This window comes from Bombus affinis, chromosome 15 (genome assembly GCF_024516045.1).
Source record: "Bombus affinis isolate iyBomAffi1 chromosome 15, iyBomAffi1.2, whole genome shotgun sequence".
Lineage (NCBI taxonomy): Eukaryota > Metazoa > Arthropoda > Insecta > Hymenoptera > Apidae > Bombus > Bombus affinis.
This window is the reverse complement of record NC_066358.1, coordinates 7,876,192-7,889,957: the sequence shown is the minus strand read 5'-3', so window position 1 is coordinate 7,889,957 and position 13,766 is coordinate 7,876,192. Positions and strand designations below refer to the sequence as shown.

Below are 13,766 nucleotides of genomic sequence, written 5' to 3'. Positions count from 1 at the left end.
TTTCCAAATATTATGCGCGTTCTATGCGTTTGTACAATTTTAAATTCCCTATGTAAGTGCATAACCATTCTACCAACCATCATAAACATCCCCAGTCTAGTCACAAATCTGAAAAATCTATCAAGTGACCAACTCGATATCGATCAATCAAGAAAAATTCCCTATGTCCAAACTGTTGCTGTAACATTCGTTTTATGTAGATATCCGTCAAGAAGACGGACAAACGAGACTGTCACGTCAGCTTCCTTCCACCATAACCTTATTGCCACACAAATACCCATCGTCCTCCGCTCTATGTGTCGCCCACTTGTTCCCACATCGCGTGATACAGGTTGTCTGTTCCGTGTGAGCTCTATCTAGCAGATCTCTCTGTTTAATCTTGTTGCGAATATTTTTCAAGAGAATCCTATAATCAATTTTCATAACTATAACATTATAAAAATGCACTATACGTACTACAGCAAGGATATCGAAGTTTTATTAGCCCCGTAATAAGCAGATCGTGGATTTTTATGCGTTCATAGAAAATCTACAGCGTTTAATTTAAAATTAATATTTAGAAATATGGAAAATATGAATAATAGAAATAATAAAAAATAATATTCATGAAAATACATAATTTTCAGTAGATGAAACAAATCTCTATTCAGTCTACTTCATGAAAATATAAATTTGTCTAAGAATCCACGATCTAATTGCGAGACCCGAAGATTATCGTTATTACTAATTGCAGTTGTAATCAAATCGTATCTCTCTATCCTCTGAAAAATTTCTCAAGTTCGAGGAACTTAAGAAACGATCGTTATTAATTTCTCGTTTCAATTTTATTCTAAAAAAGCTCTCCGGTTGTATAAGCCCGTTGTTGAATGGAGACAGAGATGAGATTAAAATATAGGGAATTTAGATTAAGAGGAGCGCGGCAAGGCTAACCGAATTTGTCCGACGAAACTGTACACACGGTGCTATACAAACTATGACGAGAAATAGGTACACCTAATCCGGCGCGTGTGACAAGATCTATGAAAGAGCTCTTTCTAAGTACGATGCAGTAAAGGCGTAATTCCTAAGTATCCAGGTGACTCATTTTACAAGTATGGATGAAACCTATGTACGTAAAAGCGAGATTAAATTCGAATTTTTACGCGGAGATAATAGAACAGAAAGATAGAAACTTTTAAGATACAGAGATAGTATTACTGTAATGGCTGAAAATATGCCGCAAAGTTATATGTTTAGTTTCGTCCGTGAAATACTGTGGGTCACCAAAATTGAATGTACTGTAGCAATGTAAAAGTGATAAAATAGCGTGGAGAATTTTTCTAACGTTAATCGTAATGCAATAACGTAGAATCAATAAAATTGAACTCGCTATTGTCGATATATAATTAACAAAAGCACCACTGAATATACCGTAATTTATAAAAAGGCAATATGATGTATAAAAACAACAAGATATAGTTCTAAAAATATACTAATGTTAACGATGAAAATTGAACTTGCTGTAGTCAACAGACGATTAATAATATCACCACTAGCATATAACAGCTTGTACAATATTAATAAGATTAATGAAAATAATAAGACGTTGCTCTAAATTGTTTTAACGTTAACGATCATGCAAAAGTGAACCATCCAGATTCAGCTCGCTATAGTCGACGAACGATTAGGAACATTACCGCTGAATACACTGTAGTTGATAAAAAAAATTAATACAATCGATAAAAGCAACCAAACATTATCCAAAATTATTGCAACGTTAACGATAACCCAAAGATGGACCATCAAAATTGAACCCGCTATAGTCGACATTACGATTAACGAAATCACTAAATTCAACAATAACAGAATCTTATTTAAAATTTGTCCAGCATAAAAGATACGCAATAGACACATTATCTGCAATACAATGTGAATCAGCCTGTATACAATAAAGGAAGGATAAATCGTATTGCTTAAGCCGCGGTTACAAATGAGCCCGCAATAAGCATTAGAGATAATATTCCCTCTTATCTTCATCTGCTTCGAAACGCAGGATTAATGGAGGCGATGTGAATCAGCCTGTAGATGCACCTATGAGTCTATATATTCGCGGCGCAGGCACTTGGCGTTACAAATGCAGCCGGAGGAGCATGACACGCCTACGCTTTACTAAGCCCACACGAGGACAGGGCCGTAGGTATTGTGACCCAGGTGTCACATGGTGGAATGTTATTTGTCAACGGGACGATCCACCAGGAATGTTAACAGATGGAGAAAATGGCTATTTTCATAGTGGATCATGATCTGTGTTAAATGGATAGTTCTATTTACGCTTATTATTATTATTATTATGAACACGTATGCGATTAGTACAACGCAAAGTATATACCCGTGGCATTCGAACGTAAGAAAATGAAGGAAAGAATAAGCCTGAGTTCGCCAATTCCGTAAAAAGCTAACAAAACCATGTCAAAAGTAACGGTGAAGAAGAAAAGAAGTAGAAAAGAACACGATACACGAGTTTCGTGATTTAATAACAAAATTGGAACGAGATACGACTGTGCTGTAAGTAGTAGTAGTAGTAGTAGTAGTAGTAGTAATAGTAGTAACGATATTTGTAGTATGTACACGATGTAATAAAATTTCCAAGAAATGTATATACATATGTAGAAGTTTGGAGACATTCGTTGTAAACATTGCCTTAATGAAAAATTAATATACCGCGTGAGTAGTATTGTTAAATGTATATTTATGTATTAAGAAAATGAAAAATAGGTAAAACGTAGTAGAAACTGTAGATTACGTGAAAATACCTGACTCGAACGGAAGATAGAGAAGAGAAGTCGAAATAAAGGAAGCAGATTTACTGAAAGCGCGAAACTTACAAAAAAGTATAACGTTTATACGTAGGATGAAAAATCAAATTCTTTACCCTTAAAAAAAAAAAAAAAAAATAAAAATAAAGAAAGAAAAGAAATAGGGCAAATTTACTCTATCCGTTAATATGACAGAAACAGGTAAAAGAAATATTATGGAAACCGTTTTAACGATGCCAAGCGACGATGGTTCGTTTATTCGGTCGAATTTTAAGCAGTTCCGGGGCTAGTCCGGTCCTATAAAAATCCAGACGGAACCAGAGAGTCGGTTGCTCGATTTTTGGGCGTGCACGAGGACGGGAATACATGTGACACACGCGGACACATTTTGTGTGCGAGCGCGGATACAGACGCTAGTATACACTGCCGCTCAAAAATATACAGCCACTTACTTACTTTCATCCAAATATAAAGGTATATAATTACGATAGTTATATAATATAAGGTAATATAGTTGGAAAATTACAGACAGGAAGACTCGCCACGGTTTTATCCTTTATTAAGGCTATCTTAGAATATTACGACGTGATAAAATTTGTTTTTGAAAGTTAATATGCAATAAAATGCTCGGGACATTTATAAGCGTCAAACACTACGGAGCTGTTCTTTTTGCTTTAAGGAGCTCATTATACGCGGTTCGCCTGATTGTCAAGCTTCAGATAAGATAAGCAAGGATATTCCAAATTGACTGAGAAACTATCGTGATCGATAATAGCAACGATATTTAAAACCGCTTCATACGTCGACAGAACATATATTTAATGCAAATAAACAATTTAGAAAAAAAACAGATAAATGAGCCAAAAGAAAAAAGAAAATATTTTCATATGACGTACGAAGTATCTAATTCTAATAAACGAGAAGATACTAATTAGTACATGTAACAAGTAAATACATATCTCATTTGATCGGTAAACTCCTAATTCTTCTTTAACTATTTTTATTAAGTAACCCCCCATTATTTCAAGCGTTTCACTTGAAACGTACTACAAAAGACAGTCAATGGATCACAATTAAATAAAACAATTTTATCAAGTATATAGTATCGCTCATCTAGAAAAGCAAAAAGTGAAAAGAAATATCGCGAAACGTAATACACGTTTAAACTGGCAATTTAAAACAATCGAGCGTGACTCGACGTAGGACTTTTCAAAGGGTTCATTCATACGCGCTTAGTAAGAAAATTAAAAGATCCATTATGTTGTTAATAAAAAATTACACGCGTTATAATCGCGAACAGATAACGCGGATTTGGATAATTTGGATTTATAGGAAATTCGCTGGCTGCACAGAATCCGCGTAATACGAGAAGGTACACAAAATATCCAAACCACAGTGCTTTCTCTGCGATACTTGCCAGATAATACAATTTCCTACAGACGTTCTACTTTTTCTCGTTATATCCCGAAAAGTTGGAATTTGCAGAAAAATCCACAGTCTACTTATGAACGTCAGTGTACACGTAAGCGAATCGAGGAAAGCAACGACGCTCTAAGCTACATCCGGCAGAGCAGCAGTTTTTTGTGCACCGCGTCGCATCCTTAAGTTCGCCACACTTGTTTCGCTAGTAGCAGCGTCCTCTTCGTGACTATGGTGCGCGAGCGTGGAAGCGCGCGCGCGCAGGTCAGCGCAACAACGAGGCGCGCTTCACCGTAGCGTGCAACTGAAAATCAGAAATTTCCGCGCGCTGATAGATCACAGAGTCCACGAGCAACTCTCATCTTGTCCCGCCCCTCTACCGGCGATCGTGAGATCGTCTACGATTTACGGAATAGTCGAAAGAAGCAGCAGACATTGTCAACGTTTCAAGGTTCTCAGCATCACTGCGGCTTGTCGATAAATATTAACGAATAAATAATATCGAAACACATCGACGAACCGCATTTTTCTCACAATTTAACGTTAATAGTTTAACGTTCGTTGACGATACGTCCGGTTTCGAGTTAGCGTTCGCTCGAACAGAAAACTCGTGCAACTGTCATTTCAGCATTGTCAATGAAGAAACCAAGGGAGGAAAGGGTAAAGTAAAGGCAGTGGCTTTTAAGAAGAGATACATTTTCGTCTACGAGTTCGTCGAATGAAATTCGAATATTCGCTGGGAAAGATTTTCCCTTTGCACGATGAACGTTGAAGATCTGAAAATACTGGCAACATACAGTGAACGTTTGAGGATCCTCTTGGATTTTAAACTCTCAGTGTGGCTATTAAGGTGGCGTACAATTAGGGAGAAGAAATAAGCGAATTGATAATGGAAATAGATAGGAATAAAATTGCATGAAATTCAGTATGTTTATGCAAAATCGTAAATTTCATTTATTTGATTTAATTCAATGTTGTTAGCCCAACAAGGCTTGAAGAGATCTGTCTATCCTTTTCCTATGTGTTTTTTACCTTGAAGACTTTTGTTACTTTTGCGGAAACTCGTATATTAAATAAAATGAAATGTTAGTTGAGGAGTGTGGAAGAAAATGAAAGAGGAAAAGACAAGGAGCAAAGCGATATTTATTGTCGGTTTTTACAAGTAGAAAGTAAGCAAAGTTGATTATCGCTGTGTTTCTTTTAGGGAAATCCTTAATTGGTATCGATATACCTTTTTCCCAATAGTTTCTCTCTTATCCGGCTAGCGATGTAACTCGCGCAATAACATACACGCTATTGGCACGCGATTTTATCAACACAGTGAAAAACAGGCGAAACGAAGAAGAAGGAACTACAGGTTATGCTTAGATAACTGGTCGAAACAGAAACAGAATCGAAACAAAGTTAAATTTACAAAAATGTAATTTGAATCTAAATTTCCATTTATGGGATATTGTATTTCCCAATACAATCATAAAAAGCGCACAATATCGTTTACCATCTTCGTTCCAATGTCTCGCGCCAACTTCTATTTCTTGGTGTTCCCTGATTATTTTAACGATATACGTATAATTTTTTCAAGTAGAGTTTGTAATCTTGTGAAGATTACAAAAGGATCGATTGTGAGAATTTGCTGGTCCAATTGACTACATTGCTGTAGAATTACTTTAACGTAGCCCCAACATTGTCACGTCGATCGACTGTGCCAAATAAAATTATAGATTTTAGATAATTTTAACCGTGATTTTTCATATTTGCTATTCCCAGTGTTTCGGAATTTTACATGAAAATAAGCTGTGAATCATTTTCTATTTTAAAAACTTTCTATTTCGATTCCTGCTTCGATTCAACCGAGAAAAAAGTTACAACAGAAACCTGTTTTCTTTGCGATACGATATCGATGACCATTGTAATATTTCTTAGGAAATTTCAAAATGCAAACTAAAATATTTCATAATGTGTGCGATGAGAAATATGTGCCTTGATGTCTCTGGGTTATCAATTCAAAGATATTCCTTCTTTTATTCTTAACTTACGGAAACCATAATTTCATTAGAAATTGGTATTTAACTCAATCAACATTGAAAATGATATTTTCTTACTGATCTAGTTCTCTTGCGCAATAAAGTGGATGATATTGTAATTTTTATCTTGTTCGTGTTAATGAGAACGCCGTCATCTTGAGAGCACACGCGCGGTTGAGAACCATTGATAATTTTATCGAACCAATACTTGCCAATGTACTCGTTCCGATTGATAGTATCGATGTTCGCAATAGCTGTTATCAATCTCGCGTACTCTTCTTTGATTTTACAGTTCCAGGAATACAATTCTCTATTTACATTTTCCTCCGCGATTTTTTATTCAAATTTACAAAGACCGTAGTCAAGCATGGATTGCACTTTTCAATTGGCGAAGAAAAAATGAAATATTAAATTTGATACGCGTTGGAAAAAACGTAGTTTGTGCTAATTGTATACTAATCGTGCGAATTAATTCATCCATAGATATCGCTAATTTGAAGTATTATGCTGACACAGAAAATAGAGAAGCAAATTCCAATCTGTCCACAGTCTTGAAAACTGCAACGAAAGAGTTCGAAATTCCAAGAAGTAAGCGATTTTTGCCTCACCAACAACGTATACTAAGATAAAAAATAATTTGAAAAGTATATATCAAGTACGTGTATGCTATGATTCCAACAAATGATAACGTAGAATACTTGTGTATCTACCATATTGTTACCTTTTTCCTGAAAAACTATTTCATATCTTATATTATCTGTTACTCTGCTGCTCTTAAACCTCAATTACAAAGATAATCTTTTAATTATCCTGTTCGAAATTTTTATGCTGTAATCATTGGCTGATTAAAGTCTTTGAGGCTTGGGACTATCGACCTAGCAAAGGAGAAAATAATCTCAAACTAGAAGAATGGGAGAAGGAGAAGGACTTAAAATGAAATAAATTTACGTAAATAAAATAGAGAGCCTGCTATAATCCCTGTCTGACAATAATAAAAATATTCTAACCTCTATATTGTCGAACTGATTGACTACCCAAATCCATTTGGTCCAAATAAAAGCATAGATTCTATTTCGATTGCTGTTTCTCATAATATTCCTAAAATCTTATATAAAAACAAATTGCGATAAAAAATATTCCAATCTCAACATTACAAAGTTGATTTAGTAATTAAAATCATAAAATTCTACCGACTAGTATTTGATATGTCAACAGGTTAGTTTGACATATCAATAGGTTAGTTTGATATATGGACATAAGTCAGTTTGATATATCAACGTAGGTTACTCTCTTATAACAATAAATCACGTCAAATTTACTTTAAGCTTGTCTAGGTTATGTCAGAAGTTAGTTGAAAATTATTTTTATCTCCATCTTTATATCCACAGTTTTTGGCTTGTTGTTCATTTTTATGTTGAGATATCAACTAAGTGCCGTCTTATTTTTGATTTCTCATATTTTAACGTTCTTAAATTCGATTCGTCGAACATAACGATTTAAACCATCGTTTCTTTTTTCTGTTTTCAACAGTTCGTCTGGTATCGCGTTACCCTCGTCCAGACAACCAACGAGGCGAATTATCCACTCGAAAGAGGACGCGCGATTGCATTAGAGACAATAAACACGCGACGATCGTTTACAAGCGGTCATGATTGGCGGTTTCTTTTCGCTACCGTTCGTGAATTATTACTGACACGAAACGCAATATCATTTCGCGCCTTACTTTATACCAAATTTAACCTAAACCCTCTATATCCAATGTAGGACAAATAATTTTATTTAAATTTCAGTCTTCCGTAAACAAATATTTCAAATATTTCACGTGGAAACCTATTAGGTATTATAGTAGAAATATTAATAAGTAGCTGTGAATTTTCTTTGATATTTTTGAAAGCCTGAGATAGGCTAGAAACACGATCTGGATCCTAAACGTTCCATGTTGCACATGGTGTTAGCAAAAAGAAAAGCTTGCACACGAGGGGTTAAAATGTTATTTTCCTCTTAGTAAAGCCCACGTTTTACTTGCATTGTTTATCGTTTCGTAACAACGTCCACGTACAAGCAAATAATAACCACGCACATGCCAGCGATAAAGAACCGGCGCGCAGCTAACGTCAAACTTCAAACTACATTGTAGAAACCTGAAAACTGTTACTCATCGACAAACTTAAGAAACGATATCGAAGCCATAGAATTAAAAGAACACGATCATTCATATTCTCTATTGTTTTATGTCAACTTAAAAAATATATATCACTACAATCTATTAAAGTACATATGTTGACGTCACTATAGTCAGATATCAGACATCATCACATATCAAACACAGACGAAACACAGTACGCACGCGTATACACAGATTATGTACCTACATATACATTTGTATAATATATATAGCTTTGAAAACATGTGCGCTGGTGATTATGAATGTAGTCTAGTCTAGATATTATTGGAAATGTTTAACTTTTGCGTTTAAATATAAAATGTATCTTTTTGTTATGGAATAAAATATTTTATAAAATACTGATCTTTGTATTTTGAATATTTCCCGTGATGGTAAATTTTGTAAGTAACTTGTAAGAAATCTCAAATATGTCAAACTATTTTCAAAATCAATGATGTATCTTACACGTGACTTATAAAAACAGAATCAAAAGAATTTTATTTACGAAAATGAATTAGGAAGAATCATATTCATTATTCATTTTATAATTGCAATTGAATGCAACAAATCTTCGTGAATCATTTTAATATTCTTCTTTCTCTGAACTATTACCTGATAACACATACCAGAATAATAATTACTTCCTATTTAACAAATCATAAATTTACCAGGGAATACATAACCTGGATCCTTATCAAAATTAGCATGAACTGGATTCGAAAAATGAACATATATGCGCTATATCTATTCTACAAAAATACTGTCCTATTACTATAGGACCACATGAAACAATCTAAAAGATAAATTCAATTCTTTCAAACCTTTAACTTAAACGAGTTTCATGATCACCAGAGAACATACAAAGGAATAGACACATCAAAGGAAACAAACTCACCGAAAAAGTCCTCCCAGCTAACGGATCCATCCGAATCCACGGCGTTGGCAGCCGTGGTCTCCGCGTCCGCCTCGCTGTCCATCTCGTCGCATCAAATCCTACGATTTTTCCCGCAAACAGTCACACAACCGACGATCCTTTCTCGTTGTCACTGGTCCATGAAATTTTGCACAACCACAGAATGGTCCTTACTGCCGTCACCGACGTTGCTCTTAATATCGAATCGTCTAACACACGTCACATATCTCATGTGCGCGCCACCGATTTATTTGGCGCGTTGGAAATTCATCAGAAGGGCAATGCAACGGCGAGAAAGGGCACGTACATGGATCGATTATTTAAGACGAGTTAATTGAAATGACGGAAAGAAGAAGTAAAACGACATCCCTTTAGCACGCGGTCGCGAGACGGACTGAGAGAGCGGCAGCCTTCGACCCGAGCCGACCGACCGTGCCGGCAAGTCAACGAATCGGCAAACAGCCGCCACCAACCCATACACTAAACCGTTCGTTCGCTCTCTGCTCAAGCGTTCCTCCGCTCTGCTCGCCGGCGAGTCGCTCAATGCAACGACTGTCCTCTCGGCGGAGGCGAGCGCCGTTCATGTATACGCTAGTGCCGAGTTTACTGGCCACGATTTCGTCTTCGTTCCTGGCCGCTGTTATCCCCGCTGGATGCTGCAAATGAATTCATAGAATTAGCTTCTGGTATTGGATATAATATAACATAAGGTATTTTGTAATTAAATGAATTTTATGCACTTTTGCACGTTCAGATCTCCCATAAATACATAAGGATCTACGGTCTAGATACAGGAATCTTTTTTCCTTTTTAGTAAAGTTTTATAGAAAATTTGTTAATTTTCTTGGAAACCGACAAAGGTACAAGATTGCTTTAATTTTTTATAATGTACTCCCACTTTAATATTTGTGTAGCATACATCCTAATAAATAACTGTCTTTTATATCAATAGATCAGTAATGTGTGATAAATATCCATATCTGACTTGCATTCATTGAAGAAGAAAAATAATAGATACTTGAGATTTCTAAGAAATACACATACCTCCCTCGATTACTGGCCAGATAAAGTGGTAACTCGTGGTCAGTTAACGAGACACTGCTGTAAATCGCCGTACGTCGGCCGGTCATTGAATTAGGAGCATCGAATATGTATTTTTAACCCTTCACGCTGCGCCACCGTCCGCCTGCCTTGGCATCGCTGGTGCTGCTTCTTGTTGCGCCTTTTTCCGGCGTTCCCGCGCCGTTTGTGTGTGACTTTTAGGATGGTACGTAACTGGAAATATTGGGAAACAGTGTTATGTTTATTTGGAATTGAGCGGTTCGAACGGGAAGTAAAGCCTTCAACGATGACTCAATCGAACTATCGTTGAAGACGAATTGGCCAACTCTATTTTCTTAACCTCTTAATTTCTGAATTTTGGCCACTAGGGGTTTCTTGTGTTTACATAGTGCGAATCATCTGATTATTCTACTTGATAAAAAACTATGAAATCCTATGAGTGAATCTTATAATCTAGAAATAACAAATGTTATTAACAGACTTGTTACCATTAAGCATCAGAATCTATTAATACCAATAACATGTAATTTTACTTGTAGAATTATTGTTAATTATAAAACTAATAAAACTAGTATAAGTTAGATTGTATAGAATTTTATATTTAATTTCTCAATAACTGAACAATTCATTTCAATGAAGTATGGCTTCCCTATAGCTGAATTACTTTTATAATAATTATAATTTTATCCAAATATCATTTTTGTTATCCGTTCTAAATTCAAATCTATATACTGTCTAAATTAACTAAACATTTTAATAAAAGGATTTATTTATTTATTTATTTATTTATTTATTATAATTTATTTATTTATTTAAAAGGATATATTTATTCGTTATGTTTTATGAATTTTTGTCATAACCTACATCAAGTTAGAATATTTTTCATCACAGTATTGGAAATGGAAGAAAAACCGCCAAATCCTATGAACAACACGGCGTTACAATATGGCGTCCTAATCGCTTAAATTTTGGTTACAAATGATTTTTTGAATAATTTATTAAAACAAACGAAATTATAGAGATAATCTAACGTCTAAATGTTTAATTGTTGCATAATGTAGCTATGTGATTAATATTTTGAAAAGTTTCATTGGTAATAAATATTGTTCATCTGAAATCCTTATGGAATCGTCAAAGGCTTTTCTTGATTATATAAAATGAATTAATTTATAAACATAGAAGTTATACAACATACTGCGAACATCCATATAGTATTCATATATAATTGCTTAAGAAGTGTTACCTGTATTCTGCATTATTTTCGGTAAAGTAAGTAGTTGTGCTGGATCGCGAATAAACTCGACCGCAGTATGAAACATTCGAATAACAGACGTATATGGACTAACAGTATATAGACATTCCCCCTACTTAAATTCTATTCCCCTACTCTCTGTTTTCGTCAAATACGCATGCGCGCGAGGAATAATTATAAAATGTTAACGCGACGCTCGTAATTTAAAAATATTATAAATTTGTGTCCACATATAATTCTATATCTGATGATATTGACTAAATACTTTCTTATTAATGAATTAGAACATCAATTGACGTATTGAGTACTGCTTTTAGGATATAAAAGTTCCATCGTATGTTATGATTAGACTGCGGATTTTTATGCAAATTTCTATTTTTATGAATACATGTACAGAAGTAAAATTTAAATAGAGATTTGTTTAACCTATTAAAAATTATGCCGAGTGTTCTACTTTGGAGATTTTACATATTTTTGCATATTACATTCGTTCTATGCATTTTGCACCTTTAAATTTCCCGTGAATGCATAAAATTCTGCAGTATAGTATTATTATACGAATGTATGTGAATGGTAACCTTTTTAGTATTTTCGTTTTAATATGTTGCGTGATTACATGTATATATACATATGCATGCGCGTATTTACTTTTAGACAAGTGCACCTTCGTTACCGATTGTACAGAAATCCTTTTACCATAAGGGACGCTACAAAAACTTCCGTGAGACAACATATGGCGCAACGATCTCAAGCACCGAATTAAATCGCTTCTTTTTAAATAGAAATACATTTCTTCCCTTTTCTCGTGTGAAATTTGATTTAAAGCTAGTGGAAGATAATTTCCTCTATTTAATTTTTTAAATAAAATAAATTATATATAAAGCGTGAGCTATTTACTTCCAAGTAAAGGAGCCGTTCTATATTCAAATTAGACAATCGTCGAAATTCTCGAATAAAAAATTCGAAATATATAAATAATTAATCTTGAACTTACAAAAATACTTCGAAGGATATTGATTTTTAATTTCCACGGGTAGTTTTTGAATACAAACATTATTGATCTTGAATTTTTTAACTCAGGTCACAAATTTTAACCTTCCAAGATTAAAGGTTCGTGTCCTTTATATTCCAAGGACAAGGACAAGGACAAAATGACGAGAAGTTAATTTAAAGTCTTTAACAACAGATTGGTACTATGTCTAAACTTAAAATACTTGAATTCCTCCAACATTATCGATATCATAGTATTAAAAATCCAGGTGTAAAAACTTTTTATGACTCAGAATCGACGCGATAATCGCCTATAGATCTTCAAGTGTCATATCCATGACATTGTTAGAAAAAGATATCGTAAACTTTTTACAAGTTTTAAACTGCAAATTAAAGAAAGAACTTTTTTAATACTCATGAAGATTTTTTAATGAATTTGAAGTTCAAGGTCACGACAGCTGAGGACGTCAGCACGAAGATCATATTCTAATGAAAGCGTGCTGCCATGCCACAGGGGCGAAAGACCCTCGATATCGATTTTCAAGGACACTTGCCCAGTATATCCACGAAATTACTATCCGTGCATGTATATTGGTTGACTTATTTGGCCTAAGTTGACGGAGTAACCTTTTTTTCTGCGTATATGTATAATGCGTAACATTTCAAATTTCTGATTTGTTTCTGCATTTTTAGATAACGAGGCATTGAATAATTCAGAAATAACCGCATAATTAGATCGCATTTACATAATGTAGAACAATTGCTTGCAGCACACAGCAAATTTTGAATATTTTCCTAATTAATTTCGTAATTTTTTCTTTCTTTCGTACGTAACTTTTATATGCACCTATATGTGCAACTATTTTATCTACGATATATTGTAAAAATCAACAGCAAGAAAGTTATTATCATTCTGTTATCAACAACGAATAACATTGGAAATAATGAGAACAATTATTCTATATATAAAAATCAGTGAGATTGATGAAATTAAATAATTAACGAGGTATATGGTACTATGATATATGATAATAAAATGTTCTACATGCATGTAATTTTATTATTAATCTTCCTGTATAACTGATTTAAATATTATTTTATTTTAAGAAAATATAGTAATAATCAGTAACAACAACAACAAAAAACT

General features: G+C 34.2%; 1 protein-coding gene across 5 annotated transcripts in view; it reads right to left on the bottom strand.

The window, feature by feature from the left end:
- Positions 1-10,506, bottom strand: part of LOC126924813 (pleckstrin homology domain-containing family G member 3) — a 93,719-nt gene extending 83,213 nt beyond the window's left edge. For all 5 annotated transcript variants that reach the window (XR_007713704.1, XM_050739695.1, XM_050739698.1 and 2 more), the window contains exons 1-2: positions 10,360-10,506; positions 9,298-9,971 (exon numbers count right to left, since the gene is read on the bottom strand). Coding sequence is in view for 4 of the 5 variants with exons in the window: in XM_050739695.1 (XP_050595652.1) it covers positions 9,298-9,379 (82 nt within the window). In the remaining variant the exon portion in view is untranslated. The remainder of the gene's footprint in view (positions 1-9,297; positions 9,972-10,359) is intronic.
- Between the last annotated feature and the right edge of the window lie 3,260 nt (positions 10,507-13,766).